At 37.6% G+C, this 27,486-nt stretch overlaps 1 protein-coding gene across 3 annotated transcripts in view; it reads left to right on the top strand.

The window, feature by feature from the left end:
- The first annotated feature begins 331 nt into the window (after positions 1 to 331).
- The window catches only part of BLNK (B cell linker), a 96,113-nt gene continuing 68,958 nt past the window's right edge, over positions 332 to 27,486 (top strand). For 2 of the 3 annotated variants that reach the window (XM_080596511.1, XM_080596510.1), the window contains exons 1-2: positions 334 to 489; positions 5,192 to 5,254. In XM_080596511.1, the coding sequence (XP_080452637.1) occupies positions 415 to 489; positions 5,192 to 5,254 (138 nt within the window). In that variant the 5' untranslated portion in view covers positions 334 to 414. Of the gene's footprint in view, positions 490 to 5,191; positions 5,255 to 27,486 lie in introns of all 3 variants that reach the window. The other variant, XM_080596512.1, reaches the window with a different exon arrangement.

The raw sequence follows: 27,486 nt of genomic DNA, 5'->3' as shown, positions 1-27,486 counted from the left end.
CAGTCTGAAGGCACATCCAAGCAACTGTACAAAGGAATTTGAGGTAGGCAAGAGACAGCAGCTATCTAATAGTTTTTGCAATAGACATAAAGACTTGGTTCCATATTTAACTCTAAAAGATGCCAATGACTCAAACTTTATGCACTGATTTTCAGCAGAATGTGCTTTACTGATTTCAGTAATGGCAGATATTTGCATATGTTGCATAGTTTTCTTTTATTGAAAGAGTCGTTTGCATAAAAACATCGATACTTCCTAAATCATCTTTAAAGGCGTTCACTTTAAGTGAGCAAACAGGAAAAAAGTTGCAGAAAGTACTTCCTCTTAGGATTTCTACAGCAGCTCAGTAAAGAGCAGTGAAGCAACAGATCAGTGTTACTCATATAGACCAAGTCTCTCTCACTGGATAGCAACATGGCCACAAAACTGCCATCTCAGGAAGAGTGTGAGAACTGGACAGCTTTTCAAGTTGCAGATCTCCTGAGACAGGTACTGAATTGCATACATAACACTTTAGAAAGTTCAGTCTATATTCAGCTAGCAGAAAATCTTACTGGATGCAGTATACAGATATCTTATCCTAAACATAGCACAGATATACTAAAGTACTGAAAATAGATTAGTCAGCAGGTGCCGTCCCTGAGAATTCATTCATGTTATTATGTGAGTTTGTGGGTGTTCTCCTATTTTTTAATACAGATTTATTTCATGGCAGAAGCTGCTAGCTAAGATCTGCTACATGGCAAATCACATGAAAATGTTTGCTCATAGGGCTATTTCTTAGAATAGAAGAGGTATTTCATGCCCCAGTTCATATACTGAGAAGAAATAACCATTTCAGTGAATGTGGACATATTTTATATTTGCAATTTACTTTAAAATTTACAGGTTGTCAGTAAGAACTTAACTCTTCATCTTTTCTTCTCAATGTATAAATACACACAATAGTTGCTAGATGTTTCCTCAGACTTAAGGTACTTGAGCTTTTTTCTTTTTAAAAAAAATTGTTGCTTTGTCTGTTTGTACCTTTCCTATCTATGCAACGTCCATTCTATTATATGTAAAACAATATGAATTGCAAAGTCTTTCAAGCTTACCTTCAGTTATTCTTTCACTATCTGAATAATCTCCTCCTCCATGATAGCTACAATATCTCCTCTGATATATATGTTTATAAATATATATAAAATATATGTAACAGATTTTTCCTTCTACCTTACTGAATATCATGGCTCAGGTTTTAAACTTCTACATGTGTACCTTACCTACATAATAAAATTAATTCAGTGTATTACGGTATATAGTCTTTTACATTTCCTTTTGATTTTTTTTTAATGGAAATTTCTCTAAATAGCTTTATATAAAGTTTTTGACTTGAGCTCATTCTCCTTCCAATTGTAGAAGCACCCATCTTTCCAGTGTTTGTTTTACACAAACAGTGAGAATTTAGTATCATTAGGGTTTCTCATCCTTCTCAATTGAAGCAGCATGTAATCATTTTCAAGAAAAATAAAAATACCTTTATGAAGTGTTTCTACAAGTGTTCCATTTGTAACCACATAAAAAGTAGGCCAAAGTTTAAAACGTTCCCGTACTATTTTATATCTTTCCACTTTTGTTTCATGCATAAATACACATTCTTGTGTGTGTACAGTTTAAAAAAGTTTTAGAATGCAGATGGATCACAGGTGGACCATAGTCCCCAGGTTAAGAAAGTTAACCTGTTCCATGGAATTGATTCATACCATAATGATAATGTCTCAACTAAACTCTGAAATTTTTACTGTGAACAGCTACTCAGGGGATTAATTAGCTCAAAGCCATGCAGCTTAAAGGAAATCAGACAAGAAATCACTGTATCATCTATTAATTAAAGTACCCAGTAATTCTGTAGAAAAATACAAGGCAAAATTAATAACAATTTCTCAACAGCACAGAGGCTTCCAAGGAAATGTCAGCAAGCAAGCTGTGACTTCTGACTTGGTACTTGTCAGGGGAGAGTATTATAATCTTCCTTTTCCAGCTTTATAAGAAGTTCATGCTTTGCACACGCTCACATCACCAACAAAAGCGGCTAAGTGATCCAGCCACTACAGCATAACCAACACCAGATGTTAGCACTGGGGAGCAGCAGCCAGGTTGTACAGAGCCCTCCAGCTCCCACTGCCAGCACTGCAGAGGCTGGCCCAGGTACTGCCATCCCTTCCACAGTCAGCCGACCCACAGGAGCTGTCCGATACCTTCCCAGAGACGTGATGTGTGTGTCCATCACCCCTGTTAAGGTTGCAGAATCAAGCACTCAGATATGAAAAGTTCCAGAACTGAATTTGCTCCGATTTATATACACATTATGATAGCCTCTAATTGCTTCTTCATGTGCTATCTTTTCCATCCAGAAGAACCTGCCTCTTTCAGTGCAGAAAAGCCTGTATGTTCTGTGCATGACTCTGAGCCTTTACAGATATTGTAAGGTGTGCAAGGCCAGAGCTTGCCAAAAGAGAGCGAATGAATTCATGGTAATGTCAAGTTAATTCTGCTTTGAAATATCAGATCTTGTCAGTGCTCCAGCTCAGCATTTTTACCTGAAGCCATGCAAGTCACACATGGGGGAGGGTAAGGGAAAAAATAAAATAAAAAAGCAATTTCCTGAGTGCTTGAGCTGAAATTCCAGACTCCAATTTGCAGAAGTGGTGAGAGCTGAGTTACAGCCACAGTGGGAGCTTTGCTCAGAAGCTAAAAACGTCAAATTATTGAATATATTAGCTGTATATGTATACCTACTTTAGATCCTGCATAGCTTTAGTTATGCATCTTAAAGCAGCGGATATTGTATTAGTTTTATTTCTCAGGCACCTCAACTCCTCTTGCTAATACAGCTTTCACCTCACAAGGTGGTCTAAGAAAACATAGCGGATTAGTATTTCTGAAGCACTCAAAGAAAAGATTCCTGAAGAGCTTGAAGCAACAAAAAAAATAAAAGTTTTTTCTGGGTTCAGAATAAGGTTTAAATACTGTTTGGCATAGGTATATAAGACAGCAAATGAGCAATGAGCACTGAACAGAATGTAATAAATTGAACAACAATTTCCTTAATGTCACATCAGCTTTTATATGCTGTGACTGATGCTGGGACTTCTAGAATAAATAAGTGAAGACAATAATGGAAACCTGCTAGGCATATGCATGTACTTACTCTTGTTATCTTGTGTATATGCTATAACTGTGACAACACATATTCCATGTTGCACTCAGAGTTGATCTACTTGGTCTGCCGCATTTGCCACGTAGCCTAGTCCCTCTCTTCAGTACTGATCATAATACTGTGGAGTTAGTGTATTTGAAACAGAATGAAACATTCAGTGGTCATCACTAAACACCAACAGTGAGACAACTGCTTGCCTAACAAGCTAATAACTGAAAAAGATCAATTTTTCCCCTCACATGAAAGTTACCTGTGTGATTAATAGCATACAGCTAAACACCACAGGAAAAGGAGCTCATAGGGGCCAATAACTAGAAAAGAAAGAGGGCAAATAAAAGAAAATAGGTGGGCATTATTATTAATAGAAACTGTGTTACCTCGATTTTTGCCTTTCTGCCAACATCTGTGCAAGTGTCATTAAAAAATAGCAATTAACACCCCCCACACCCAAACACTGTCTGCAACACCCATAGCTATTGCAAACAAGAAGCACTCTCCAAACTGTAGTATAAAAGAACAATTTATAAAATCAAGCATAGAAATATTGGTTTACAGGCCAAACAAACCATCTGTACAAATGTCTGAGTATGAAGTTTTCATATAAAAAGTACTTAAAATACACTTTGAAGGTTTTTAAGGATAATCACTTTTAAGCATTCTAGAAATAGTTACCTTAGAAAATTCCACAAGTATTGCTATGAGAATAATCTATTTTCATTAATGTTCTCTGTTAGTATCTGAGTTGGTCTGTACTGCTACAAAAAATTAAATCTATAATATAGAGAAGAGTCACCAAGAACTGACAAATGTGTAACAAATATGACAAATTTTCCCTGTGATGCACTGATATCGTTTCAATACTAAGTTTACTTGCTTACAAAAAAAAAAAATTAAACTACTACTTGCCCAATCCTTTAAAAACCTGGACACAAGCTTCTTAACTACAGGAAGATCTTGCATTTAACAGTTTTCCAGACCTCAGTTGTTCTAATCTAAACCAATAAAATGATTTGATAGTATCTGTACTAAAATACACATTGTTAATGGAACTGAAACAAACAGACTGAATTCTTTGACCAAGCATAACAAAAACAAAGTCATTTCAAAAGTGGTACATTCTTAAAGAAGTGTTCCTGATATTTTCCTACTTGTTATGCATACCTGCAGTTTATTTGAAAACCCAGACTAAAACATATAGCATAGCAAATAGTTAGACTTTTAAGATATCTTAATAAAGGCAATCCAATGCGTTCACTTTTTTTTCCAGATTATTATTTAGTTGCTGTGATAAAGAGATACTATTATTGGACATCCTTGTCTCATTTTGCTTTGTAACCAATGCCAGCTTACTTAGAAAAAAACAAGCAACCATGCCAGAGAAGTAAGATCCTGTTTCTGAACCTGAATTGCTTTCTAGCAATGCCCATCTACCACGGGAACTGAAGACAGCTCACCCGGTCATCTGCTCCTGGTGCATACAGAGAGTCAGTAATAGAGGTGTGTAGCAGGAGAGCTTTCTCCTACACAGCCTTCAGTTCCAAGCAGTTGGAGATGTAACTGTTTCCTGAGGTGATGCAGTTAATGATGAGTTATGCCACAAGCTACCTTTTTGACCCGTTTCTATTTTTAACCTCCTCTTTTATCCTACAGCAATTAAATTACCACAATTTATTTCTGTTGGGCTCTTTGTTCTATTTGTTAGATTTTCTGCTTCACAATTTCACTTTGTCTACTGCATTCATGATTTTATCAGCCCTTTCTTCTGAAGAAAGAGGTAATATCTAAGAGGCCTTATCTATTCTTACATGGAAGTCGCTACTTATTTCTAAACATTGGTATTATTCTGCCCAGTATCCTTTTCATGACTATCCATGCCAAACAGTATAAAGATTTCTGCAACCCTAAGTATTTGAGCATGGAAATATTAATCAGCTTCTTTACTAATGTCAAGTTTCATACTTGTAATAATTCTATTATTTCTCACCATAGTTTGGAATGCCTGAATCTGCTGTGCTTGTAGAAAAACTGAGCATGAATGGATCTCATTTCTTGGTAAGTAAATATTTCATAAGGGCTATCAGTCAAACATATTTCAACATAAGGCTTGTATTCCTTACAGTGCCAGGAATTAATCTGACATTTTCATTCCTCAATGTGGCAAGGAACGTCTCTTATGAAATATGACTTACGGGTTCTTGTTTTTTTGTGTGTGGGTTTTTTTTTGTTTTGTTTTGTTTTGTTTTAAGAAAAATATATCTTAAATCCATTATTTATGTACAAGCTTTTCCCTAAAACTTACATGACTAAAAGCATTACTAGTACACAATTCTACATGAACTTTACATTCAAAGTTTAGAGATACTGGACACAACATCTAAAAAAAAATCTGAAAGCTTCTTCTGTTGAACTCTGCAAAAGATTTTTGCATAGATGTGTTGTTAAATTAATTTCAACTAATGAGTAGAGAGAAATAGAGTAACTCCTTGAACTTGGGTGATTCCTCTACTTCTAATTCCAATTGTGTAGCTATCAAAGTAAAAGAACTTTAAGACCTATTTTAAAGCTAAATTAATTGTTATAATTTACTTATACCCTGCAGAGAAGTTACCTTTGCTTGGCAGCTTGTTACTTAACAAAGCTGTTTCCTGGGTGCACCAGGCATTACATCTGCTGTTTACATTAACAGAAGCTCCAGACCTGCAAAGTGATTCATTAAACTGCAGTTACTTGTGTACATTCGTGTTTACTTTATTCGATACTTTATGGTCACAAAGTAAAATTGGGTTTTCTAATAATTAAGGGTAGGCTAACAAAGCTGTCCAACACAGGCTGATTCCCATCCCTTTCATAGGTTATAAATTGAATTGCTAAAGATGCTGTACTCGTTCCATTGCTGGCAGAAAGGGACTGAAGTTAAATGTGTTGGCTCCTTATACCTGCTGCAAGTAGCAACAGGCAACAGCAGAAAAGGATATGAGAAGTTTTCTGACTGTAGTGGTAACCTAATAAAACACAAGTGAGAAAAGCAAGAGGAACAATGGATGGTCTTCTGTCATGGTCTGTGATAGGGTTGTTTTTTTTTTTTTTTAAAAAAAACAATATGATTAAAATGGCATAATTTGGACAGCATGCTAGCAAGTACTTTCATTCTCTAACACACCTTTAAACATTATTTTGCATTGCAGAAACCATGGCGGAATGTATGTGATACAATAAGCAATGTTCATTTTTGATGGCATTGTGAAAAGAACGAGACAGGTCTTGTACTAACATTCCTAGAGTTTTCATGTGTTCTTCAACTAAATTGTTCAGTAGCATTGTCAATATGATAAATCTGTAATGTCATGCTTGAAACAGTTAATTGCAACAATGCTAAAAAATGATTAAATATATATTGAATATATAGAGATATCAATAATAGCAATACTTGAGTAGCTACAAGATGCTGTTCACCTATGTACAAACTAACATGTAAATTACCTTATAAATAATTAAATGAATAGCCTACGTTTTTATTCCAAGCTCCCAGCCTAGTTACAAGAAAACTAAATTATTCCAGGAATGACAAGTTCCCTCTCCCTTGCACAGTGTCTGATTTAGAATGCACCCCTAGTAAATCAACTTCAATAACTTCGCTTGTGCTGGAAAAATCATTAAGGTTTGAGAGGTCTGCCTAAGAAGTTGTTCCTAACAATAGGAACGTTCCTTTAGACAGAAAACCAGCAGGCTGTGATTCCAGCACCCACTTCTGAGCTAAGATAATGCTGGATGTGCCACTCCTATGGGCACCTCAGTGTTAATTGTGGCAGTTAACAAGACACTTGAGTTCACCCCTCCCAGGCATGGGTACTTGGCCTTACTAACACATAAATGAGTGTCTGAAGTCCATGGTTCCCAAGAATACATACCTGGCATTGTTAGCGTTAGAATGATTCTCCTTACCACTTTCATTTCTTTCAAACAGTATGTAAGTGGGTCTCTGCAGCCGCTGGGCAGAGGGGGAGATGCTGTCTAGGCTCTCTTACTGTGATCACAGCTGGTAAATTTGTCTGACTGGGCTTAAACTGTATTTGTGTAATTATACATTTGGAGTCCTGATATTCTCTGACATGCTTGAACAGCATATGACACTGTAACCAGATGGCTGAGGTAGATACCTCCACTTCAACAAAAAAAAGTTTGAATATGACCATCTATTCTACACCACTTCAAACATGATTCCTTAACTGGATCTACTGGTTTGTTTGCAAGTATCCAAAATCCTGCATATATTATTTCTTCCATTTATTATCTTTGGCAAATACCTTAGGTTTTGCACCTTCCAAAATTATTATTCAGTTACAAACGCTGTAAGATTTACTTCATTACACTCTGCAAAGTCTTCACAGATGTCTAATATCAGCCACTATATGACTAATATTGGATATGGAGCTAGAAGTCAATAGAGAAAAGCTGGCTATCACTGGACAGCAATGTACCCATAAAAAACAGAACACACTTGAGAAAGCCTGATGCCATCTACTAGACAGGAGTGGGAGGTTTACCCCTGCATCTTAATAGCTTATAAAACACAAATATAAGCTTGCCATTGCATAGAGACACTATGCACATATGCAGATCTCTTGTGATGTATGTAGAGCACTGTTATACATCTACCCGATGGTAGACGGATATTTAGATCTAGGGCTGGTTTTACTATGAGCTCTGTTAGGTATTGCCGAAAATTCCTTCTAGTCTAGCAGATGAAGAAAGCATCTCTCTGTGGTGTCTTCCGTGTGAGTTTAGTGAACTTTTCCCGTCTGTATGTTCAGAGAGGGACACAATTTTCTGTTTTATTTTTGCATGGTGTGAAAAAAACTGTCTTCTGCCTTAGATATTGCCGCAAAAAACAAGAGTACTTGTGAAGGCTGAGGACAATCCGAGGGAAATCAACTAAACACCTACCAGCAGCCCCTCACAATTCTTAGATAGGCCCTCGTTCCTGCCATAAGACTCCTTCAGCCCATCCTAAATCTTCTGCTTCCCTGCTATGACACTGACACTTTAAGCATGTGCAGCACAGGCTTTTTGTACTCATGGGAGATGCCCAAATCCAAGATGCAATGCCTCTCCACTGAAGACCCCTTGGCAGGCCTTGCTGTAAGGCTCGTGTACTGGAAAGCAGCATGTGCTGCTCCCTCATGACAGGATATAACCACCAGCACATCAGATGTGCCTCTAGTTCCTGTGTGGTTTCAGCAAGGACATCGATCATTTCAACTTATTTTCTGAAGAAAAAACATTGTCAAAAGCTTGAGAAACATTGCAGAAAATAGTTACCCTAAAGCTTACCACGTAACTAACAAACACCTACTTCATGTCTAATGCAAATGACATTTTGTTCAAGAGTGAATCAGATGGCTTTATCAGTAAATGCTAAGGTCTTTCTGAAGTTTAAGATGTTCAAAGTAGAGACATGCAGACACTGTAGCCATGTAATACAAAGTAAATTGGTCACAACACCTTAAATCAAACTTTCACCAGTTTCAGAACAGAAATAATCAACATGCATATGGTCAGTTTTGTTGTTTTTTTTTTTAAGCATTTCTTGCCTTTGAGTGGTTAAAAAAAAACTTTTATAGCAATATCACTGTTTTATAAGTATACTGAATATCACTTATTTTCTATATGAAAAAAATACATGCATTTTATAAAAATTTAGAATTAATAGCTCTTCCTTTACTCTTCCGTAGAATCTAAAAATACAAAAGATGGTAGATTAGATTTAAAGTATACTGTGCAGTTTCATTTTCCTTTTTTATCTATCTTACTCTTACAATAGCTGTTCAACATGCAGGTCACGTCTAAATGATGCTAATCTCGTCCCGATGTGCAAATCAGCATTTAGCCACAGCTGCATTGCACAAAGCATATTACATTCTCTCTTGCTTTTTAATGTCTGGATTTGCTACACTGTACTCCGCTTTTCTGGTCTGTCAGAGTAGGTTGCTTTTTAGATATTTTTTTTTTTAATTCAGTTTTGAATTTCCAGTGACAGATTGAAAAGTACATAAAAACAGTGAATTTTGAGTTGAGCTTCAGAACTCAAAAAAGATGATTTTATTATATGGTTTGTATATAGAAATTTCTAAAGAGTCTCAAACATAGCACAATGGTCAGACACTGATTCTAAAGAACTGTCATGTATTTCTCCTCTTTATTGCTGTTTCTAAATGTGTGCTGAATTGCACTGCTGGAATATGAGTACCTTGGAGAAAAACGATGCTATTTTCTTCACCAATACACTAGTGGTTTGATTGAGTAATACTTAAGGAAGGGAGCCTGTATCTTCCTGTGGGAGACTCATGCCTCCCTGCCGGTGCAGAACACTGCCAGATCTTGCCAGGTTGAACTTACTGAGGCTGTACTTTGACATCCAGTTTTGTCCGGAACTGCTCTTAAGGAAAAAGCAACTATTGTCTCACTTGGATGCTCCCTCCTCTCCCTGCAGTGCAGAAGCAGGGGACAGGAAAGGTCAGGAACTGAACCTGCTTTTGCTGCCACAGCAGCAGACCTGCAGCTCCTCTGCTGGTGCGTGAATCCTGCAGGCTCCCACAGGACCTAAGGCACTTCCCCAATTTCAGCTGAGAGAGAATTTCCTAATACCAGGATTGACATGTTAGCAGTATAGGGTGGGGGCAGGAGGAAGAACAGATTACATTTGATTTTAGCTGCTTGGATAGCTGTCAGGAAAGCACTAACTAGCATCAGATTCTGTTCAATGGGATCTGACATCCAGCCCTGTACACTTAGTTTTAGAAATAAAGTTTAGACCATGAGCTCCCTGAAGAAAACAATGTTTTCTGGCATCCTACATAAACAACAGAAACAAGATACTTGATAATTACTCCTTTATAACCTAATGCTACTGCAAAAGGGTCAAGAAACTCTTGCAGTGTTTTCCCTGCATATCAAGCAAGTATAAAAAACTTTCATACAGGTGAGGTCCAGAGAAACACAACAACGAAGTTGCAGCTACTGGTCATTAATGCTCTCCTGACAGCTAAATGTCACAATTCCATTGCCACTGTTGTTTAATGGTATACTGCTCATCTCAGAGAGCCATAAAAAAACTTTTTTAAACAAACACAAAAAACTTCAACAGTAACATTTTGGGGTTCCCAAGTTTTTTTGGGTGAGTAGAAGTAACCTTAGCAATCTTTGTCCTGCCTTCAGCATGCACACAAGCTCCCCACAGCAAAATCAAAAACCGTTCACCATAGAAAAGTGATGTTACAAAAAAAAAAATGCATTTTCAGCTGCAAAACATGATTAGGCCATGCAATTGCATTAGATGCACTGCACTTCTGCACAATTTATATTCCTCTAACATTTCTTTCTCCATTTACCTACCCATCTGACGCATTCTCCTTTTCCCAACACTCTGCCAGGGCTGAGCCCATCTCCTCTTTTACATAGCCTTCCCTTGGGTGCTTTCCAGCCACCTAGTGCTATACTTCTGCTTGGCTTCAAGCTAGGCTCCTCCTTTTCTTTTCTTCAGAGTAGGCTCCTATTCATGAAAGGAAATTGGATCCTGGTGCCATTTCTCAATGATTTGCAATCCTAGGGGCTTTCCTCATTGCCATCCTTCTCAGCTGTAGAGATTCTCCATCAGAGACAGCTAAGTTGGCTCAGATGAAAAGTGTTCTTTCAAAAACACCTTCCTTTACAAGTATTTCTACAGGCTCTGGGCTCACCTGGTTGATGATGATCTTAGAAGCTAGTAGGAGCCAGTCACCTTAAGAGCTTGAACATTTCTGTACAAAAACAAGCAATTTTGGCATCTTTCCCTATAAGCAAGTGCTTTACAGGCTTCAAAAACACTGTTAAACTAAAGCTGTTTAAAATTAAAGTTTCTCAGGGTAGATAGAAACTGAAAATAGTTTGTCCTCAGGGGAAATGGATGGGAAGCATTAAAATGGATGGCTGAAAACGTAGCAGAGAGCAGAGAAGTGCAATCTTTGCCCCTTAGTGGATCTCGCAGATGGCAGCAGTGGGGCTACCAGTGTAGGGATGGTTAGCACCAGCTTTCTAGACCGCTTATTTGACATCCTTGCTGTCGAGTAAGGAGGGGGTGGGCTCTGCTTCTTGCTGTTTCTAATCAAATAGGAAATAGTTTCTAAAAGCAGAGTCACAGGTTCTTATATTATTTAAAGATGAGGAAATTGATAGGAATGGAATCAAATGTTGGAAAAAAAAATGAAGCAAAGTGACTTTAAAGCGATCTTAAAGCCACTTCTAAAAGGGAGACATTTTACAGCCTAGTGCATCTGCTGGCATCCTGTTAAGTAGTAATGTACAAGGGCAATACTTATTCATCATCTTTCAAGAATGCATTAAGCATCTGTAAGCTAACAACAAAAAATACATATCTATCTTTATTCTTCAAAAATTAAAGCAAAAGAACGATGTAGATAGGTTACAGAATGTAGATATAATTTCTGAGATCTATGACACTGAAGTTCAGCAACACTATCTCTGACATAAGAACACAAGTTACTTGAGCTATCAATTTATTAATTTAAAAATACATTAATTTAATATTAGTAAACACTCAAAAGAAAATATCAGTCTAAGGCACAGAGACATCAAACCAGATTATCACCAGATTACATGAGTGCTAGATTAGAAATGGAGATTTTATCCAATCATTTTGATTTATTTTCCGGCTAAGCTTTTCTGAATATTTCAAAAGCAATTGAATAAAACCATCTAAAGCTATGATTTAGCAATGCAATCCTATAGTAAAAAATCCTGAGCTGCTACGAAAGTATTCATTGCAGGACTGCCCCCTTAATTTTTTCTGTGACAGAAGCACATTTCTATTCATATTCCAAATACTGCTGCCAGAAGTGATTTGAGCATAAATTTGTTTGTTTTATGCAGTAGTTGAGAATGATGTGAAGCGTTTGTCTGCTTTCCAGTCTTTATGAGCTGGCACACAACAATCCAAATTTTAAATGTCAAATTACTCATAATTGCATTAAATATGGATTAAAGGAATATATTTTGATGCAGAATTCTTTGTTCTTAAAGTTTACTGATAATTTTAAAGATTATTAAATATCCTTCAAGTTTTGTGGATGAGAAGTTATGGAAATTTTTAAGCTATTTTGTCATAGTTTCCAACATTGACTTTATAAGCCCTGAGCTTAAAAACAGAACTCCAGTCTCAATTTTTCCAGTTTTAAACTTCCTCCTGTTTCTGCTTTGTACAAATATCCCATTTATATAAATGAAACCCTTCAGGGAGCATTTTAGGAAATTGTCTTTAAAGACAATTTGTGACTTGAAGAATCTTCATCTTGAGTGCTTTTGTACTCCTTCCTTCCTGAAAACTGGGAGCTTTTACAATGCATGCAAGCTGGAACTTTATAACACTAATGTCTGAAATCATTAGTCATTTTTAAATATCTGGCCAAAAACTACAATCATTCTCCCATTGTTAAATACCAGCTGCTAAGCATTTCAGAAATCTTCTGCTAGAGTCCCTAAAAATGTCACAATTTAGTTCCTCCTCTACTTTCCTATTAACAGCTTACTATACAAGGCTACAAATTCTTAATTCCTTACTCTTTATTTCATGCTCGAAGAAGCAGATGACCATGGGAACCCAATACTTAAATGACAAATTCCTTTTTTCTTTATCTTCTGTACAAGGTTCTGATCTTGAAAAAATATTGGCAGGCAAATGTACAATGTAAGTTACATAAAGATTATTTAATGAATTAAATTAGATTTTCAGTGAGCAAATTCCACAGAAAGTTAGCAAATTAAGTCAAGCAGAGAAGACAACAGGTCTTCTGTCAATACATACTTTTCTTATTAACAGTACTTAAGTACATGGTTATACAGATTTTTCATTACATATTGATGCTACATCTTTAGCAATGCACGATTACTGAACAAGGCAGTTATGTCTAGTTTTGTGCCCATTTACATGAACGTCACTCAGGACACAGCAGTTGGAAAGCATTGGCTGATTGTGGCTCACAGAAATGCTTGAGGAAGTTGCACTTTATGCTTCTCTACTAAGAAGAAATGTGAAGCACTCAGAATTTCCCAAAGATACAGATTTAGATAAGACCAGTTATAGAATGGGTACTCTAGGCTTCTGGCAGAGAGTGGCAAAAAATAAAGCTCAGGAATGAAGGTTTTGCAGGAAAACTTGGTATTTAGAAGTTAAAAGACAGGTTTTTACAGAATGAGAAAAACCTGAACTAACTTGCAGTAGCATTTCCTTTGGTAAATATTGTTTCCTATCAACCCAAAATGAGTGAAAGATAAAAGAATTAAAAAAAAAAACACTATTGCTCATACAGTGCATCCACAGTAGCTAGATGTAAAAGCCTTTTTTTTTTTTTTTTTTTAAATCAACAACACAACCTATTCTGGTTCTGTGAAAGGGCGTGTTACATCAAAAACTGCAGGAGCAAGAGAACTGAAAGCAAGATGAAAATAAGTCTGTAGGTCACCAAGGTGTCCACAGGAAGGAAAAGCCTAAGCCCAATTGATTTTGCTGCTCTTATATCTGTATGAAATCTCCCATATGTCTTTAATAGAGTTATAGAAACTGTAAAGAGCTTACATTCATTTTTTGTCCAAATTCTTTTGATTAAAAAATCCCCAAGAAAGTGTTAATAAATTGGAAAATTTACTCTTTCAACATAATTTCATAATGGCTAGAGAGCTTTCCTAGGTAGTATTTCTTTAAGAATAAAAAGAAATATTGAATATCTGGTAATCATGCAGTTAAAAACAGCAGTGAGAACATTAGGTTATACACACATGGACTTCACTGACCAGACTGAACTCATAACTCTGTGGGTCTTTAGCAGCATAAAAGTGAGAAGAAATTGAGCAATAGTCAAAGTAGAAGCAACCTCAACCTAATCTAATTAAACCAGGAGATCCCTAGGCACTTGCACTGATTTAGCTTTAACTGTCTTGTTGGAACGGGGGGACCACAGTGTTCTTAGACCAGATGAAATTTCTAAATGTTCCTGGGAAAATACTTCCTTCTGTAGCAAAGACTAAAACCAGCATGCAAAGACCCCAAGTATTGCCACACTACTTGGGCTGATGGGGGATACTCATGCCAAAGTGACGTAAAGAATTTCCAAAAAGATACATTTTGAGCTCCTATTCCTCTTGAATCACAGCAGAACTAATTAGAGATCTGGCTATACGGAACTGAAGAGGGGAAAAAAAAATAAGAAAAAAAAAGAGAAAAAAAGCAACTTTAATTTCCCAGAAGATAGAAGAGCAGAGAAAAGTATATTTCAGTTGAAATACCTTCCAAATCTGTCTGGATACTGTCTGCTGCTACAAATTTACTAATGTGAAGTGAGACAAAACTAGAGACAGAAGTACATTTATTCCCAACTGGACATCCATGGGGTTATGACAGGAGAAGGATTATGCCAGCACCGTTCTGCTGGTAAATTTCTCACGCACAAGCTTGTAGCCTAGGAGCTAGATGTATCCCATAATAACCTGAGCACATTTTGTTAATGCTGACTGGGCTTTTATGGCTGCATTAAAGGACCTAACACAGCTAAAATGAAAAACCAAGAAGTCTGCAGTGCAAATTTATAGAAACAAGAAACAGACAAAGACCAAGCTGCCAAGTTTTCCCTTATTAAAATGAAGCCATCCTGTTTTCTTTTACACGATGCCCTCTGCTCTGAGTAACTATGACATTAAGAAGAAGAAAAAATGCTGTAGATTGCTACAAATATAGTAACCAATATTTTTTGATATAATACCGTCTTTAATTTCAAATCATCAGGAAGAGATGTCTTGCACAGCCTGTCAGTTACCAAAATACTGTTACAAACAACAGAAGCTTGAAGCTATTCCTAGAATGGCTCAGGGGACACTTTAAATATTTATCAATCTTCCCATATCTAACAACTCACGGAATTTGCCAACATCAAATAAACACACTAATACAATTGCAAAGGCCTTTCACTAGTGTCTTTTCCCTGTGCCAATTCTGTGCATAAACACAGACTTTAGTATTAGGGAATCTGACCTGAAGTTCTGTTTGCATTGTTGAAAAACCGTATCACATGCTCGTGCCCAGAAAGATGCACTGGAAAGAATTAGAATTCCCTCAGTACCCACAAAACTGATGCTTAGAGAGATAAGAATTTCAATCATTTCATTTATTTTAGGCCTCTGGAATACTGAAGAGTAAAATCTTTGCAAAATTCTTATTATTGTGACAAATGCAGAAACAGTTTCTGCTTGTAGGGTATCTTGGTTGCCTGTAGGTACTATTGCATGCAGTATTTGAATTTGTACTAAAAAAAATTAAATATAGGCACAAAATTCTAACTGAAGATATTTTAAACTGTTAGTAAGTATCCATGAAGCTTGCTGCACAATGCTTTTGTTTCTGTGCTTTTCTTCGTATTTCCTTCACAGTTCCTGTGTGGTTGGGCTTTTTGGCTTATCAGTGCAACTATTTTGCCCCTTGAATGCAATCTACATTTTTAAAAGCTGTCATTGTCTGTGGCCATTGCAACATAGCTCTTGCAAAGCGTAAGATTGGTAGCTGTTAAAAGTACTCAGAGCCTCGTAAAAGTCCTGGGTTTATTTCTCCTGGCATGGCCATGATAAAGGAATAGGTACTTGACTTTCCATTACACTCACTTAAAAGTCCTGGTATAGTAAACATCAGCATAATATAAACAGCCAATGTGCTTAACAACCCGAATGTATGAGAAGACAGTGATAACTAAATATACCAATTGTTTTTTTAAAAAAATACACGTTAGATTACAAATGCATATTTGATATTTTTAGCAGAAAACTTACTTCACTCATTCAGTACTACCCAAGGAACATTGTTGACATTTGTCCCAAACACCTAGTTTCCTATGAAGGGGGAAAAAACAACACTTGACTTGTGCATTACATTGTCTGACTAGTATATAAAAAGCAGATTAGGGAAGTGTCTACACGTGTCAGCATTATATTGTGAGTGGAGGAGGCTATTCACTGCTTTTCAAAATAAATAAATAAAAGTAAAAAACCCAGCCACTTATTTCAATGCTTTTGACTCAGGTGGTACACAGAGTATTTGAAAAAAATTCTGTGGAAACAACATTGAATTTCAAAGAGGTAATAGGAAGAAAAGCAAATAAAATCTGCAAGCTTGAGCGTATCGTCCCCAAAGCCTTGGGTCATATTTGGTGTTAGCACATACACTTCCCCCGCTGAAAGTCCTATACCAACAAACTTTGTCTTCTTTAAACCTGTGCCATGTATTATTTATGGTGTTATCACTTCTTCCTTTTCCCTGTCCAGTCAGGTATTCTTGAACCTTAGAGTGTAGTGTTACATTTTCTGTTGGGTCTTGAAAGGTTTTTGTGACTACACTCATGAATAAATTCAGGAACACAGGAAACTGAGAACCGCAGCAATTAGGTCACTGAATGCTTTCAATGTTTTCCTATAGTCTTCGTCATAATCCAAAGCACCACAGTGATTCCAGATGGGAAAAATATCTATTTAGGCAGCACAGATAAAATGGATATGATCTGGCATTTATAGACTATAGCTGGATTTCCACAACTTAGTGTGGAATAGGTCAGGAATTTCTTAAATATGATTTTGCGCCTTTGTTGAGCTTCAATCTGAAGTAGCCCAAGTTCACATAATATTGCATATGAATTTTAATCAGCTAAAGCCAAATACAGACACTTTTGTCAAGCTTGGTGGTGTCCAAATCCATAGACACTCCTCATGAGCGCAATCATTAATCAGGTGGTCAGCAACTATCCCAACATGTGCACTTGAACATGCTCACATACCCATATGAAGGAGATGTTTTTATCCAATAGTGTTTTTTCTTCTTCTTGTGGACCTTTGAAAAAGGGCTGGATTCACATTCATATGAGAATAAAGTTTTTAATACAGTGGCGGATTAATTTGTATATATGCACGATTTGTCAACATTTGATTTGTAATTAGTAGACTCATATCAAGACTCAGATTTGTGTTCTTTTCCCATTTTAAACATACATGTGCCAAGTCATTAGGTTGACTACTATATAATAGATGATCACTGTCCATTATTGACTCTCAAGTTTCATAAATCCATCAGATCATTTAGAACACAGCATATGGTTTTTATACGAAAACTCCGTCTTTATCCATTTTCTAGTTTGGTTTTGCATGTAAACAATAGTACATGATAGTCTCTCTGCAGTATGAAGTGGCCTAAAATTGCTTAAAATTTTTAATTGGCACTTAAGCAAGAATGCAAATACTCACTGTAAGATATATTTCTGTATTAGTCAACAGTAGGGGGGTGAGAACAGGAGAGAATAGTCAACCAACTGTGACTTTCTTACAAAGCAATTACTCCTACACACAAGCAAACTTGTATTGGGAGACTAATTTAAAATGAACATATAACTAGTCTCTTTTGTCCTAACATAAGTATCATCACTAGTTTTCAGATACTATCATAATGACAGAATATAGAACTTGTTGCAAATCCATTGTATTCCATTGTATTCCTGGAATGAGCTTATTTTTGAAGCTACGTGAATCTTCAGAAACCACGAGGATGTGAAAGGACATTTGCATGTACAGCTTTGACCTCTTCTCTTGCTCTTTGCCCATTAATGCATCTCAGCTGTTTTGTCTTTTTAACATTCCAAAACTTGCAGTGGCTTTCAAAGCTCAACTTTTCTCAAAGAAAACATGCTTATTTTCCCTTCCACTCCCACATCATACTCTGTACAAGCTTGATAATACATTTAAAGGTACACTGCTCCAAATGGTCAGATAGTACCTGACTGAAACTTTAACAATAAAGTTTCATGAACTGAAACCCTATTCGGCTCTTCTATATACAAGTGTTTCCTACAAGTATTTGATCTTGATTATCAACAGCCTGTTGGGTCATTGCCTTGATAAAAATTTTTACATGTTTTACATTAATGTCCTAGCATTTCTTTCACTGCAAGAAATGTAGCTGGTAAATACTATCCTATTGGCTAGCTGGTGGAATTACAAAATTTAAAAAGTTGGTAGGAATAGTGGGGTTTTTTTTTCTTCTTTAAAAGAGATTCATATATGTTTATATAAAGTGGAACAGTAACTTCAATGATTTTTGTCATCATTTTTATAATCCACTTTTCATCACCTTGTCCACAAATAACTATGGTCACTTCAAGAAAGAGATGGAAGTCTTCTTCATGTTCGTTTCCAAACATTATCTAATATTATAAAATTAACGCAGAACATACTAAGAGTAGAATTACATAATTTGAATACTTAAAATCTTTGAGAAATTCAGATATGGCCTTCATTGACCGACATCAAGCAAAGAGAAAAGACCAATATTTACATTTTTGAAGACTCATAGTGTTGAGAGGGAAGAGGATGAGGTATATATTGGCTGCCCCAGGACCTTTAGTAAGTACGTAGACCAAGCATGAAATCCAAGTAAATAAAAATGTGTATAAAGATCAAGCAGCAATATGGAAGTAGAGAAGAGACAGATACTATATTGTTTATGTACTGATAATCTGCAGATAATCATATGTACACAAATGTCAGGAACTTTGTTTAACCTAATATGAGTCCCGTATCCAAACCTAGATCTCCTTTTTCCTAGTGAAATACGACTAATAGTTTAGCATGCACTAGACAGATATATATCACTGACAAATGGGTCATTAGACAGTTAAATCTCTACCTAAGAACAAAGAAAAACGAGGAACTTTCAAAGCACCTTTTCCTTTGCTTCTTTCTAGCTGGCATTATCTGATTAGCTCATGATATCAAAAAAAAACACTCAAATTGGGTTACTCTTCACCTTTGTAGCTGTCCCCACAACAATCTATCATCCAGAAGCATCATTAGCATCAGACATGTTGCATTGACAGAAGACATTGCTTATTGCATCGGACTAGAAAAGATTTTAATTAAACCATATGAGTACACTAACAAGTATAACAGCATTCCAGAAAGGCAGCAGGGATATGAGGCATGGGGGAGCGTTATATTTATAACCTGTCTTTCAAACTTCCACACTGGGAAAAATAAAGGGGATGTTTACATCAAATGTCCTTAACCACTTTGTAGCCAAGAAATGCCCAAGAACATTTCCAAAGTTCATATGTAAACATAGGTTAATATCACATTACTCATCCTTAGCTTTGCCCCTTCAAGAGGTGGCTCTCACCAGTTGGAGCTGCCCGGTCCGTAACCCACTAAGCAGCAGCACTCAGCACAGCATCACAAAGAAGGACAGGGGAGGCTGCTCCATGCTGGCCATGTGCTCCAACAGGCACCCACCCCACGTTAGAAGTATTCATCCACACCCCCCATGCTGCACACCTACACAGATGAGGTTCACACTTTGACTGAAGACAGCTACTGACAGACACCTATGCGTGACTTTTTCCAGTGGCAGAAATAGCTTTTTCTGTCTGAGCCAGTGCCACAGGCTGCAAGTAGTATTGACAGCTGGTCTCTTCAACACAAACTAGTCATGAAGGCTGAGCTCTTCTAGCAGCCTAGGTCTAGTACATAAGTTTTACATACTAGGAACAGAACTTCAATATGCCGAAGTCTTGATAATACTGCTGCTTACCTACATTACCACTATTGAATACAGTGTTCCTTCCTTCTCATACTTGCAATGAACTGCCAGGACCTTAAAGTCTATCTTTTCAGTTATTTCATCTGCTATTGAAATGCAGCAACCAAGGACTTGCTGATGGACTTGGTGATTACCCACTTTAGCGATTCTGCTTTCTGTGGCTGAGGCAACATGACTGAAGCAAATTAAATGTCCTTTTTCAAGATGCCTACAGATATACGTACACTTTTTTTTGTGACTGTACAAATTAAAGACCATCTATACCAGATATCTATAGCCACTGTGATTACTTAAATGAAGCCAGACACATACAGTCACTGTTCAGATTCTGATTCAGCAAGGGCATTTATTCTTATCATTAAGATTTACCAATACTAGTTCCCTTGAAGAAACTTGATGTGCTTACGATTACGCACATGATATTTCTTAATCTTTCAAGACTAGTCTCATTCATAGGTTTTGCTTTGAAGGTTGCTGTTTTAAGGTCACTGACCTCTTCTGCAATAGCATTTGGTCTGAGAGGTGAGATGATTCTCACACTTTCTGTACAGTCATTTTAGGCTCAGCTATTTCCCAGCACTTCTCGTTATAACTATTATTTCTGTCCAGATGCAAGGAAGTGGAAGACAGCTGATTTTGCAGGCGGTGTCAGCAGGGAGCACTTCTGCACAGTTCCCAGGCCCTTGGCCAGCAGGGGCAAGCTGAAGGCCCAAAGCCCCCTACTTTCTGAGATTCTCTAGGTTGATCCCATTGCCTCCAATAGCCCCAGAGACCTGTAAAATCTCTGTAGTCAGTTATTTGTCCTGTATAGCAGCATTTAAGTAGGATTATGACTTAACTTTCCCTAGTAACAAGGGTCCTCGCCAGTCTCACCTACCAGTGACCGGAGAATTGATCTCTGCTGTGCTATTTCCTGTTGTCATTTTCAGACTCCCTCATGAGAGCATGATGGAAACTCTTAGTACTTTGAAAAGAGAGAACTCATTTTTCAACGCAGTGCACAGAGCATCTTCAACTAAGACAGCCTCTGCCACCATGTCAAGACAACATCCCTTTAAGTCAACATTCAAATATTGAGAATGCCACCACCACAACCATTTTAGCTTTTCTTCCTCAGTAAGCAAATCAGATTAATTGAAGGCACAGTTTCATAATTAGTTAAAGGGGCAGTGCTTCCCCATCCACCTTTCCTGTGTGTTTCCTCCCCCCACACACACATATACATGCACACCTTTGCTAACAGTGGCTCTCACTTGACTGCAATGGAGGTTATCCAGATGTCTGATCTGGATAAATCAAGTGTGTGTGTTTGTTTTTTTCCCTGAAGGACAACTTTTCTTTTTTTTTTTGTAGGGTTACTTTATGTCACTACATAACTGCTAGTGACAGCATGGAGGGGGTAGAGGAAGCACAATGTCCGGAGAAGTTCCCCAGGAGATTTATAGTAACCAAAGACCCAGCCTCAGTATCCAATTTCACAGAAACTCAGATGAAGATGCCAGCTGCCAGGGGTGGGCCTTCCCACTATCATTTCTTCTTTTCCCCTCACCTCTCTTCCTAGACAGAAGCTTTCAAGGGAATTCCCTTGGTTAAGTTGCAGCTGATTCAAGTTACAAAAGGGTCGTAGAAGCACCAGAGTCAGCACAGGAAGGGAGACATACGACATACCTCCAAGCCAAAAGTTGAGGGAGAAAGGAGTGAGCAGGAGTGGGCCTTCCGGCAGCCACAAACCACCAAGATGTTCAGCTACCTCACAGAGCTTCCCCCTCCCTGCTTGGCAGCAGCTTGTTAACATCAGGGAATGAGCACCAAAAGGGCTCCACGCCAGCTGTGTTCTATCAAACACCTCCCCAAGAGTGAAATATGAGGTAATTAAAAAACAAAACACACCTTGTTCAGGTTATCCAGGGGAGAGAGACTCTGTCAGAGGCAAGGACATCCCCAGAAGAGCTACCACAGTCTCACCTCAGCAGAAGACTTGTAGACCAGCCATGACAGAAAAGTTTGCTCACTTGAGGAAACATCAGGTAGCAAAAGCAGACTGTTTAAGCATGAAAAGATAACATAGAAGGAAACTGTACTTAACCACTTGGCCAAGGTAGAGCCTTGTTTTCATAACAGCCACAGTTGTGCAAAGGACACCACTTGATTCAAATCACATGTGTGCAGTTAGTGAAAAGGGACTCAGGCAGCCGCAGGCAGCAGCCGGCTTCAGATGTGGTTTAGCCCTCTTCAAGGGCAAGATTATTAAAAGTGTAAATCCTTTAAAATGTCACTACTAAAGTGGGTCCAAAACTAGTCAACAGCTTAGTGTATTCCCATCATGCATGGAGTCATGGTCAGTTCCTAAAGTGCCAGTTCTGCTTCCAGCAGAACCCTACGCTGAGGACATTTCTACAGTGCATCCTGCTTCTTGGAGATCTTGGGTCGCTGGCATTTTGTCTACCGACTAAAAACATTTTCCAGCCCATTAATTCTTAGAGCTGGCAGAAAAATGGAACTTCCACCATTTCAATATTTCCCTTTGTTATGAATCAGAATGAGTAGTTGCAGATCTCCCATAAAGGTAAAAATAAAATACTTCGGAACTACTGAAGCAGTAGCATTGGCAAGCTTCATTTGAGATTTTCACCTTATATTAAAAACATTAAAATAAACTGATTCAACTCTAGCAATTTTTTTCTACATTCTTAATCATTGATGAAGGGATAGGAGTCCTGCAAAACAATCTATTTTAATTGATGCAGTATTTTTAAAGATAACTGGTTCTGCTAGAAGACCTTCAGCTGGCTCTTCCAAATTCTCTTTTTATATACACACAAAATCAGACTTCCTAATCTTGCAGTCCACATCAGCAGCAGGCTCTGCTGGGTTTTGCTGAGGCTGAAATTCTAGTGGTCATAAGAGTTTGTGTGGGGACTTGTTTCCTTTTTCAAACAGTAGAACCCAGTTTAGTTTGCTTAAGCATTTAGCAATGTATTAACATACAGATATGGGAAGTGGTTTTATTTTCTGTATTCCAGTAAGTGTCTTTTCAATAAGGACATGCAAATATAGAGCCAAGCCCACAAAGTATCACTGTTAGTGAGGAAGACAGTACAATTTGTTTTTTTTTTTTTTTTGTTAAAGAACTTTGTCATCTCTCTCAGGTCAGCATAAGACTAATGGGGATGCCTATGTACTAGGAAAAACAAACTCTCCAGTCTCACACACTAAGATTTATGTTGCAGATCAAGTTTTATCTGCTTCAAACCAAGGCTATTTCTGCAGCCAGCTTTCAGGGAGGGGACTATTCGTTCAGCATGTGAGACTGGCTATGACACATTCAAAAAAGTCTTGGATATCCAAGCATGAGTTAGCACATCCTGGGGCATAGAACGGTATGGAAACCCTAGGTTATAAGCAAATAAATTGTACAAACAAGCACTCAGCATGTAAGAGAACAAAGGATCTACTAGTTTAATCTTTCACTGGAGCTCTTTCAAAGTACAAATATTTAACCTTAAATGTATACATTTTAGGTACTCTTGCAGAAGTTATTTCTCTCAAAGTAATCTACACCACATGGACTCACAGAGGCATTATTGCAAAATGTAGAGGTGGCTACTATGAAATCTTAGAAATATCGTGAATATCAACAACTCTGGTGCTACTAGCATGACCTATCCTTATACTTTCACTGCACTGGAAGAGCGTCAGTGTCTGAGCCATAGCGAGAAGCTCAGAGAGTGCAGACAAAGCCAGTGCAACTCCACACACAGCAGCTGGCTTCTGTCACACACAGACCTGAAAGGTCAGAAGTGTACCAGCACTGTTAAGCACCTGTGCTGGATTATCCATGTCAGGATAGATAAGAGCACATCACTCAGCTCTGGCCAGTGTGATTTAACTAATCTTATCCTTACAGAGCAGCTCTGTGACCAACAGGACTGCTGATCATCTCTGCTTTCACATTAAAGCAGTAGGCTCGCCTCTCTGAAATGACAGCTGCTGTTTTTTATACCACTTCTATAACTGTGACTTTAGTTTCATTGCAGAATATCAACATTTGTGTTCAACAAATGTGATTCACTGTGTTTTGAAAGTAATAGAGATGAAATGTTGGAGGTAGCATACATAGCTCAGTGCAGTTTCAAATGAACCATGGTATGTTTCACTAGAATTACACTACTAACATTTTTTGACCTCCAAGTTATTTATAAATGCCATTATGAACTGAGAATAGTGCAAAATACAGATTTAAGGCCAAAAGTTTTTACCATTTTAATAATTCTTGCTACAAACTGCCAGTCCTGGAAAAAAAAACACTACTATTTTTTCTTATTTTTGCCCATTCCTAATTATGCTTTCACTGAAGCACATTTCCTTTCCTTCTTCCTTCAGATGTGTGTCCATCTCCACCTAAACTTCTCTTATTGATAACTTTCATTTCATTTGGGAGACAGACTTGAATCATGCTTTTAGATTTTTCTACGTTCAGTTTAGAATCCTTCCCTTGACTATAGAGGTGGCACCCCACACACAATTTAAAGCACTTAATATTTCATTTTTGCATCTTTTTACTATTTTTTTCTGTGTACTAGTCATTTTTCCATTATATATATATATACACACAATAGCACTAGAGGAAAAGCTAAGTTAAAGCTACGTTGGGGTAGGTATCGTACAGAGTTTTAGCAAGAGATTTTTTCTTCAGAAACACTAAAATCTGAATGAAGAGCTCGACAAAATATAGAAGATGATATAAAATAACAACTGAGTAACATTATGAATGAGAAATGAAGTTATCAACTATGGCTCAGAAAAACACTTAAGCACAGACTTCATACATAAGGGAACTGTTTATCAGGATGACAATGCTTCTTTAGCAGTAGTCTCTACAATCAAGAAGATGAACAGACACCACCATCTTACTTCACTTAAGCAAGATATTACTAGAAGGCACCAGATTTCCTTCAAAAGCCTCCATAACACCAACAAATAGCACTTGAAGTAGGCTAGAGGAGTACATACTGAAATTGCAGTTTCCTGAAACTTAGCTACAACCTGTTAATCTGCTTTGCAAACTGGTGTTGCTATAAAGCTCCTTTGCACACGAGGTGCTTTTGCTGCCACTAGATGTCAGTTTTACACACTTCAAAATGTATACTTCTCAAATAGTCTTTCTACTATGGTCACAATAGAAATATTTATTTACTATGCCATTCTTTCTGGACAGAGATTAAGTATTCCACACCTTATGTACTGTATCGGAACTGTTAGACCAGATGATCTTGGAGGTCTTTTCCAACCTTAATGATTCTATGATTTTCTCTTCTGCTCTTTTCCCTGCATTTCAGTTTTACTCAATCTAACAAAAGGAAAAAGACCCAAAATATTTCCACTATACATTTGTCCAATTTGCTCTGAGACAGGCTGACAGTCAGATTGTGTTTCTAGAGGACAGTACTGAGATCTTATTCCATAAGGACATTTTTACTAAGAAATGCAGGGTATTCTCTGGCCACTTACAGATCATCTTCTATGTCAGTTAATAGGGGATATGATTAGCCTGCCTTATTACAATTCTACGACATTTCAGATTTCGGCTTGCATTGACTGCCCGAATGCAGATCACTTATATTTATACTCCAAATTTCTGTCTCTCGTAAGTGAAAAAAATGTAGCTGTTCAACAGACTTCTCCTAATGCTGGCTTCTTGCAGGTCTTGTTCTACTGAACAAATTCTATAAACAAGTCTTAACATAAAGAAGCTCATAATACTGAATACAAAGCCTTTATAAAATATTATGCATTTATTTTGCCATAACAGCATCAAATAGCTTTACAGCAAATAAATCTGGGCCTTTACTCATTCCCTTCCCACCTACTCCCCTCCCCCAGTCAAGAAAATTAGGAGGAAATCATTATACCATATCATGTTCCAATATATGAATGTATATAAATACACACACACAAATTATCTCATTTCATGGCAAAGTTCTCCAAACTGATCCATGCTCAGAACTAGCAATGTTACAGAGTGTAACTCAGCATTATGGGAAGGTAATGACAAGACTGCCACCTTACATACAGCTTCACTGCCCAGATTATTGACAACTTATCTAGCAACACAGTATGGGTTTTGTTTTTGTTCTTTTCATAAAGTCAATGGAATCCTCTCATCCTAATTCACATCAAAAATTCAGACTCCCACTGATCCTTCAGGGCTCTCCTGGATTGTTCAAGACTTTATTTGAAACCGCAGCTGTAACCATATTAAACGGGTGCTTACCTACATCCTACATGAAGGGGCTGAAAAGTAAGGAAGGGGAAAGAGATGTGCTATGAACTTCAAAATACAGCTAGAAAGACTGTATCACGCAGTCATCTACATCAACAACCTTCTTCAAAAAGATCTGTGTCCCCTAGCACAATCTCTGCTAGGAACTGTGAAAGCGTGGCAAAAATCCTCCAAAGCAATAGTCGAGGCCAAATCACTTCAGGTCCTGTGACTTGACAGCCACGTTTGTGGCTGAAGCCTTCCTTAGGGAACAGAAGGTATTACTATTTCCACCAACTAGAGGGAGCACATGCACCTTAGACTGTACTATGCTTGGCCCAGAAAAGCTCCCAAATGCTACCCAGTGCGTTACAACGTTTCATCACATCTGAAAGCCACATTCACTTTACCTTCTAACCACATATAATCCGCTTCCTCAAATAAGACTCCATTTGCATGCTGTCTGTCCCTTCCTTATCCACCTACCAGTCATCATTCCCTACACATCCCCAGTCTGCAGAGCACAGTCCCACCCAGCCATATGCACACAGGCTGGCCATTTGTGACACACATGCACAGAACTAGAGCACCACAGACATGCGGGGTCACCGTGCATACGTTGCAGAGTACACATGCACAAGTCCACTTAAACTTTCCCAGTCAAAAATGCATAAGACCTACTTACGGCTTGGCAGTTCTGTATTGCACAGAATCTTTGCCTCTCTGATTTTGATGTAAGGCTTCTGCTTCCTCACTTTCTGTGTTGGCAAGCAGCTACAGCAGCATAGACTCATATCCAAGACATGCCTCTGCAAGTAAAGGAGTAAGAGACACACCTCAGACATTTGCACCATGGCAGCATTTCTCCCCTTCCACGATACTATCTGCTGAACAAAGCTGGTTGGCTTGCTTTGCAAGCTGAGAGTTTGGGTTACTCTTAGCTACTGAGCTAAGTAAACTACTAAGAAAGTTGATGTCAGATGAATAAAGGAACCAATAGAAAACAATAAATCAATAGCTGGTTTGAAAATAACATAGTTTTATGTGCTTTCTAAAATGCACTACAACATGAAACTGTAATTTATTTTTTAATTGTCACTGTATTTCCTTATTGTCTATTCTGCAATTCAAATCCCTCCAGGAAAGAAACTACTTTATCTTCTTCTTTATCACAGGTATTAATTTGCAATATACTCTATTCATGCTCATATGAATCTCTAACAATGTATATCACCAGCAAGAACAGGAGCAATGAACAGTTAAAGCCTAGAAAAATTAGTTTTCTTTTTCCAGAAACTACCATGTAATTTCATGAATGTTGAGTATGCAAGATATTTTTGTACTCTTTCCTAA

This window comes from Anser brachyrhynchus (genome assembly GCF_964034855.1).
Source record: "Anser brachyrhynchus genome assembly, chromosome: 6".
In the NCBI taxonomy this organism is placed as follows: domain Eukaryota; kingdom Metazoa; phylum Chordata; class Aves; order Anseriformes; family Anatidae; genus Anser; species Anser brachyrhynchus.
The sequence above is the reverse complement of the archived record's forward strand: the minus strand, read 5'-3'. Positions and strand labels throughout refer to the sequence as shown.